Source organism: Trachurus trachurus (assembly GCF_905171665.1).
Source record: "Trachurus trachurus genome assembly, chromosome: 3".
NCBI classification, from domain to species: Eukaryota; Metazoa; Chordata; class Actinopteri; order Carangiformes; family Carangidae; genus Trachurus; species Trachurus trachurus.
This window is the reverse complement of record NC_139893.1, coordinates 23,100,998-23,108,534: the sequence shown is the minus strand read 5'-3', so window position 1 is coordinate 23,108,534 and position 7,537 is coordinate 23,100,998. Positions and strand designations below refer to the sequence as shown.

Here is a 7,537-nt window from a genome sequence, read left to right as displayed (position 1 = left end):
GTGTGAGTTTTCATTGCGACATTTGTAGTTACGCGTGAACAAGTTGTTAGTCATGCGTTTACGACTTCCGCACTGTGGTGCGCTTTATCTGAATGATGCAGGTGACGCTCGAGGGAGTTTCTGTCCGTGAACGCATCACGAATGATTTTTGTTTTTTTTCTTTCTTCCCTTTTGTCCGTGTGGGCGGGGCCTCTGGTTTCTGCAGGAAAAGTGAGCGGCTGGGTGAAGTGAAGTCAGAGCAAACACTTTGTCGGAGGAGAACGGATACTACTCACCTGTTGAACAGCAGCGCTTTGGTTTAAAATAACCTTGAATTCACCCGTGTTTCCCTGTCGAGAGTGTGTGAGCCTTCAGGATGGCGGACACACTTTTACCAAACGGCATCAAAAACAACGGAGGGGACAGCAGTTATTTCAGAAAGGTGAGTTTTGTTTACAGTTTCTTCACTCTACGATAGGATACGAAACAGAGGCTCCATCTTTCTGCTGTATATTAGCCTACTTAAAAAAAAAAGTAAGTTTATATCTTATTAAATCTTGTATTAAAAACCATCTCAATTCATTGCGATTTTGCTCATCACGTCTCTGTTTCTCAGAATCTAAACGGGGATGAAACTGAATCGGTTTCACGCTGCATCAATAAAAGAGAGAAACTGAAAATGAAGGAAAGACAAGCTTATTTATTTTTTAAAAGTCCTTTATACATTGTTATTTATAGTAATTTGTCAAAGTGATACTGAAGTTTTAAAGAATCCAATTTCAATAAATTTGAGCAAAAAATAATTTAGATAATTTCATAATGTAGGTGTAATGTGTTATATAACGCCATATATTTATTTTAAAAAAAATTGTCAAGCAAACACTGCGGATCCTGAAGTGTCACCAACAGGAGCAGAAACCACAGTGCTGTCAGCTTCAGGTGTCTGTGTGTGTGTTTCTCCAAGAATAGCTGTATGTCCTGCAGTTACTGATAGTGGGAGATAGCCTGCTGAAAGGGCAGTGACCAGACATCCCATAATTAACCTATTCAGTTCCCTGATGGCTGCCAGAGGTGTGACTGTGATTGACAGGTAACATGAAGAGTTAAAGCAGAAGTAAGCGATCCGGTCGTTTTGGCTAAAGCTACGTTCCAGGCAGGCTTTTGAAACCGTAAGTTACGGCTTCAAGTCACGACTTACGACTTTGTTGCGTTCCAGGCAACCCGCAACTCGCGTTTCTCCAACCTGATGCCTGTGAAAGTCACTATAACGGCCACTCGTAACTTCCGACCCGTGAACTCGTACCAGATCGAACTGGTACGACTTCACAGGTCGGAAAAACACTAGTTACGGATTGCCCTGAACGCACCATAACGTCTTGTCAGCCGATGGAGTTAGCAGCCCCCGCCCTCGTCATGGATCTATTGGTCCTCGTCCCTACGTCACCACATTCAGGCGCATCCCTTGGCTGCACACACAGCCCTTCATGCCGTTCTCTCTCCTCATTGGATAAAACTTGTAGGATACGAGAAAAGTTTTCTCCTCGGCTCAGAGCAGAGCAGAGTGACTGAAAGACCCGTGTTTCGGTCCAAACACTATATGTAGCCCAAGTGATTGCTGTCGGAAGATATAACTATTTAAGACTTATATTAACACAAAAATATCGCTTACTTCTGCTTTAAGGAGGAGGAATTCCTCAGAGACATTATTGATAATTTGAACAGCTCCTTTTATTCTGGTAAACGGTTCGATATTTCCTCTCAGCAATTATTTTACCACTGTCTCTCGCCTAATTCTTAATAACATAATTACCATTGTGGTTAAAGGAACATTTTAACTAAGACCACTAATGCTCTAACCTTTGACCTTTTTTATTTACTGTCTGTATCTTAAGAGTTGCACCCATGATGCTCAGGATAACAGCATCATCTCTAAACAACTAAAGTGTAAATCTTGGTGGTGGGTTATCCAAATAAGATAAGGAAAGGAGAGTGTTCTTCCTGTGTGTAAATGAACTGATGTGTTGTCATGTAGGTAATGAGGATCTGTTGCAGAGAAACCTCTCTAACCAGTTTTGTGTTTTATCTACCTGCAACTGTAACATTTCCAGAGCTCTCAGTTTTCCTAGTTTGTGGCCATGAGAAAGGCTCTTGGCAGTGGTCGGGTGATTATCTAATGTGTTTTTACTGAGTTCTCTGTCTGCCATGCTGTGGTCCATGTCTCATTCCTCCACATTTGTAACGGTGTCCTCAGCTGGAGTGTTTTCATAGACAAGCTTGTTTAGATTGGTATCTGAACAGGGCCTTTGTGTATTTCAATCCCCCCGAATCCCCTTCTGAACGCTGTCTGGATTTAGGCTCTGTGCTGCACTTCCTGTGTCTATAAAAAGGCCTGTAGGATCTAGGGTCTGGGACGGCCCCAGGACACGGTGGGATACTACAGGGCCATTACCTCAATCACAAACGGTGTCCTTTAGTAATGTCACATACATTTTTGAGCCAAACTCATCGATTTTTGTCCTAGTCTCTATATTTCCTTTACCCTCCATATTTCCCAGGAACATCTTTGGTTACAGAGGCCCCTCTCGGTATAAAAAGACTTACGCATTCACTGAAACCACAGTGTAATGAGTTCTGCTTCTCGTTGTGTCATGTTAAAGAGATTTGCAATTTGGAAACTTTTTGGTCAAATTTGAACCAAGTGGAGCCAAGATGATCTTTGCTTCCATTTTTTGTGCCCTGCTTTCTCTTGGGTGAAAATGAGTTTAATGATTTACAAGGCCTCGTCGGGTCCGATTGATGCTCCAGGGTGCTGTTGTGGTTTAGGGCCTCCTTCCCAGCCGTCCACTGTTTCACCTCCAGCTGGCTGACGTCCGACTGGAGGAAACTGCAGGATGGAAACATGGCAGAACAAAAAGCCGAATCGGCATGTTTTTTTCTCCTTATCCTCCTCGGCCAGTGAGAGCATTGACGTAGCATCTGGCCCGAGGCCTTCTTCAGCCAGACAACAGCCACAAATTGACAACATGTGTCCTGGTTCACAAACCAGACTTGGAGACACACTCAGATCCCCTCAGCGACTATTGTATTGGAAAAAGGCAAATAAGAGATGGAGCTGTGATCGAGTAAAATTGGTCACTGAAGACAGACATGTCTTTCTTTGAACAATCCATCCAATGGTTCCCTCAGTTGGGGGCATACATGGTATCAGTTTGTCATAATAAAGAGGTGTAGATATAGAAACACTGAATAGTCTTGTGAGTCCACCATGTTGAAATGAAGCCTCTTCCTGGCTGGTTGCCAGTCTTAATCACCACTTGTATCAACAAGCTACCCCAAGAGCCACTGCTCCACATGTTCTTTATGAAGCCCAAGTTATACAACAGCATAATTATTTGCTGTCCAATGGATATGGTAATGGCCAGGACAGTCTTTGTGTTTTGCCATAATGAACTGTTTTAGAGAAAGGGTGCACTGTTTGTGTGTAGGAGGGGGTTCAATTCCCCCAAGCGGTCCGGCAAGGCATTAGCATGGCCAGAAGCCAGATTTGTGGGTTCAGTTGCCTGTGTAGGTCAATATGGGATGCCAAATAGTCCATGCAACACTGTGAGAAGAATTGTTGCTCCAATTTTTCCAACTTTTCCTCTATTAAATTAAACCAGATCTATAGTTTTACAGCGATTGATAATAATTTTTTCCAAACTTAAAGTGAGTGAAAGGACACTCTGGGCCACAATATCTAAAACATGACAAACTCAAGAAACCTGTTTGATTTTCGAGTCATGATCCTAAATCAATAAGTGTGATAGGTTTGTGGATGATGATGATGATGAGACACTTATTACATTCACATCACTGCACAGCGTCACTACTTTGGAATGCTGGAATGCTGGAATGCACTGAATTTCTTAAGTGTCCTACTTAATAAAATGTCAACATAGGTAAGGTCCGTCATTTGCCACTCCCTTGGTCTTTACACACACACACACACACACTCGTCATTGTAGATGTAATGATTGATGTACAGTAATAAGTCCACGCCCTCTTCTAGTATGCACTTATGTCTTATGCTGTCATTCCAAGAATAGCTAACACCTGCAGTCATCTCTGTTACGTCTCTGTTGTGTCATTAACGAGCCTTATGTTCGTATGAATGGTTAATCATTACACTGTCATCAGACCTTAAGTGTTTTGTGAGGAAACACCCAAAATTAAGTTAGCTTAGTGATTATGAAATATGTTAAACTGTCACAAAAATATGTCTGATATACATATATCTATATGTGTCTGTTCATGACCTTCAATTATGGGCTAGTATGAGCCAAAATTTAAAACATGTGTTCTCTGAAAGAGTTAGAGGGTTTGTAATGGAATTTGGACGCCTCTGGTGCGTGTGTGTGGGAAGCCGGTGAGGGATTACGCCTTTACCACAGCTGAAGTGAGGTGGGGATCAGTGGAGGGACCTTAATTCCTAATGAAGCCAGGTGACACCATATGTAAGGGTGGAGCCAGGAGCTTGGCCTCAGGGCGGGAGAGAGCGAGTATGAAAAATACAAAAAACAAAGTCTGTGAAATGTGGGGGAATTAGATCTTTTAGATGCATCTGTTGTTTTAGATGTGTCTGACATGTCAGATACAGTAGAAGCCTCTTAACTCTGAAATCTGAAGTTTTCTGTGAAACTGAGTGACGTTGATCTGATCTGCTGAGCATGAGTCACAAAGTCAGAGATGTGAATCTTGCGTTATAATAAGAAAATAAAGAAATGTACATATGATACACTCGTGCTGACTATAGTATGACCTCTGAATTCACATGGATGTTGCTGAGCAGGAACCAAAGCCCATTATTATTTTCCTGACATCACATTTAGTCTGATAAATAACAACAATGTTAAGGTTTTCCACTCTAGCAATCTAACCTGTTTTACTGAGTCGGCCGGTCTCTACATCACGTTGTTGTGTTGCCATTCAGAGCGCAGCACAGACCACACCTCTACTCTGCTGTGACTAGTGACTACAGCCACTTTATCTGTGCTGCTATGAGCGACACCCTGTTGACTTAGGAAGGCTGTGGCTGGCTGTGATAGGGACAAGGACACACAGTCCAGTCACACAGGCCATTATGTGTAAACACACAGGGTGAGAACTTGGAGCATGTCTTTCAGCTGAGGTGTAGCTCTTCTCACACCCAACTGATACATGAGTGTTATAACAGAAAACATAGGCAAAGTAAAATCACATAAATGAATTTAAAAGTGGTGTCTGTCACTTGCTTCCAGGAACAATCACTCATGGGAAAGAATTTCTTGGAACTCACGCCTCCTGGTATAAATAAACAGGATTTGAATAATCATGTAAATGTGAATACCAAACTACCAATAAGGAAATCATCCTATTGCTTTTTTTATTTTATGTTTTTTTACAGTGCAGATTACTGTTTGTTTCACTCATTTACATTCTAATTTACTTATTATTTCTGTGTCTCCTTGTCTCAGGGTTGTAACCCGTTTGCCCAGACCGGACGAAGCAAACTTCAGAACAAGCGAGCCAGTCTGAACCAGCAGATCATCAAAGAGATGAGGATGAGGGCCGGAGCTGAGAACCTGCTCAAGTAAGAGCAGAACTCGCACACATACAATACATACTGTACTGTCTGTCAGCTTTTGTTTCTTTCAGTCAATCATCCTAAGTGATACAAAGAACAAAGACCTCATACAAAAATACACTCAGCCACAGAAATGCCATTGCCATTGCACTTGTTACATAAGGCAAAACCATGCATTCATGTGTCATTCATGTTTTCTGTATTGTTTGTAAGTTAGGTCGCTGTGGTGAGTGTGACCTCGAGTAAACTGTAGCTGCTTTGTTTGGCTTCACCTCCCTCATGGTTGTGTTATGAATATGTAGATGATTTTATGTAATTACAAATCAATGGGAGGATTTCATGTAGTCCAAGGGTCACTGTGTTATGTGACTGACATCATCATTTTGCCGGCCCCTTTCTATTTCGAGTACAGGCTACAAAGTTCCCACTGTTTTATCATGTAGCTATGGAGGTAAACATGAACATGGTATGGAGGAAGATGTGTCTGGTGTGTGAGGGTTTAAAACTAAATGGAGGAATATCTTCTTGTGGCTGACATATCTTAACTTGACTGTCCTTAACTTGTAACCTAATGCTTCTTTATCTAGTCTGGTTCAGGCCTTAATGCTACAAAAAGCTATTTGTCTAAACACTGTCTGCTACATTTCTGCACTTACACAACATCCTGATGATGACTACCACTTTTAAACCAGTCATCATTCCCAAATGTCCTCCTGTACCACTATCATCCAAAAAGACTATACATCTGTTAATTTGGTTGGTTGCTTTCTACTGAACCTTTGAAAAAGAAATGTTAATGTTGCAGTGGTGCTGTGCACACGTAGTACGGCTCTTTAACAGTCAAATACAAAACTACAGCTGTCATAAGCTTCAACAGTGGCCTGTGTTTCTTTGCAGGAGTATATCATGATAATACAGAGTGACCTGGAAAATAAATGTAGAGGTTGAGTTTTTGTTCTACAGTCTAAAGAACAGACAGAAAAAATGAAGGTAGATCATCTAAAGATGAAAATGTGTTGCAATTGCAAATGTATTTTGTATTTCACTTTAGGGTTGCAACAGCAATGACAGGCTGCAGCTGAAGTGGCATAGATGTCTGTACAGTCTCACATTGCACAATCATGTCTGCAGATATTTAACGCTTCGTCTTTTCTTTTGTTGCCATCTCTCCCATAGCCTCCAGGACAAAAGTCTTGTCTCTGATTGTCTATAGATAAGAACTGAGCTTCTCAGTTATCGGCCTTATCATTAATCACGTGTCCACCAAAGCTCTGTGGTGGCTTTTGTTGTTACTGTAGGCAGTATTTTGGAATTTTTAAACAAAACTGATATGTAACATTATCTGATTTAACAGTGTCTTTCTGCAGGTCAAGAAACTAAAGATGTAAATATCTAATGATCTGAGAGCAAACTCCTAAATGTAACACCCACAGAACCTGCCACACTGAAAAAACAACTGAGCAACTCTGAGCATCCTGCTAAGATAAAAATAGCATTAGGAAAATGAATTTTTGCTATAAGGTTATTTATTACATTGCAAGGTCTCCCTGTAATATTAGGTGACGCCTCTCTGCAAAGATCACAGTCATATGTCGCTGCTATTAGGCAAATCTATTTATCCACAGAGACCCTGCTCTCTGCCCGTGCAATATTTGCTGTGTTCAAGACGTTTCTGGGTTTTCGGAAATGGGTGTTTCTCCTACAGCCAATAACAGCACACATCGCTTGAGGATGCTGTCAAAACGACTCACCAGGTTCTCAGTCTAAGTACCACTGCTCTCTTCTCCCTCTCATGTTGAGCTGTTGAGGTGCGGCCAACTTTGAATGGTGTGTTTCGAAACAGAAACTTTGAAACAATAGTTCATTGTTTATCTCTAGTAGCCTCAAGCTGTTCAGCTGCATCTACTCGCTTCACATCAGCTGTGGCCATAGCAACAAAGGGCTTGTTAGAAGATA

The 7,537-nt window shown here is 41.5% G+C and overlaps 1 protein-coding gene across 1 annotated transcript in view; it reads left to right on the top strand.

The window, feature by feature from the left end:
• Positions 1 to 243: 243 nt before the first annotated feature.
• rhpn2 (rhophilin, Rho GTPase binding protein 2) overlaps positions 244 to 7,537 on the top strand; it is a 28,943-nt gene continuing 21,649 nt past the window's right edge. Inside the window, exons 1-2 of the mRNA XM_083993236.1 lie at positions 244 to 421; positions 5,472 to 5,587. Coding sequence (XP_083849362.1) covers positions 356 to 421; positions 5,472 to 5,587 — 182 coding nt within the window. The 5' untranslated portion in view covers positions 244 to 355. The remainder of the gene's footprint in view (positions 422 to 5,471; positions 5,588 to 7,537) is intronic.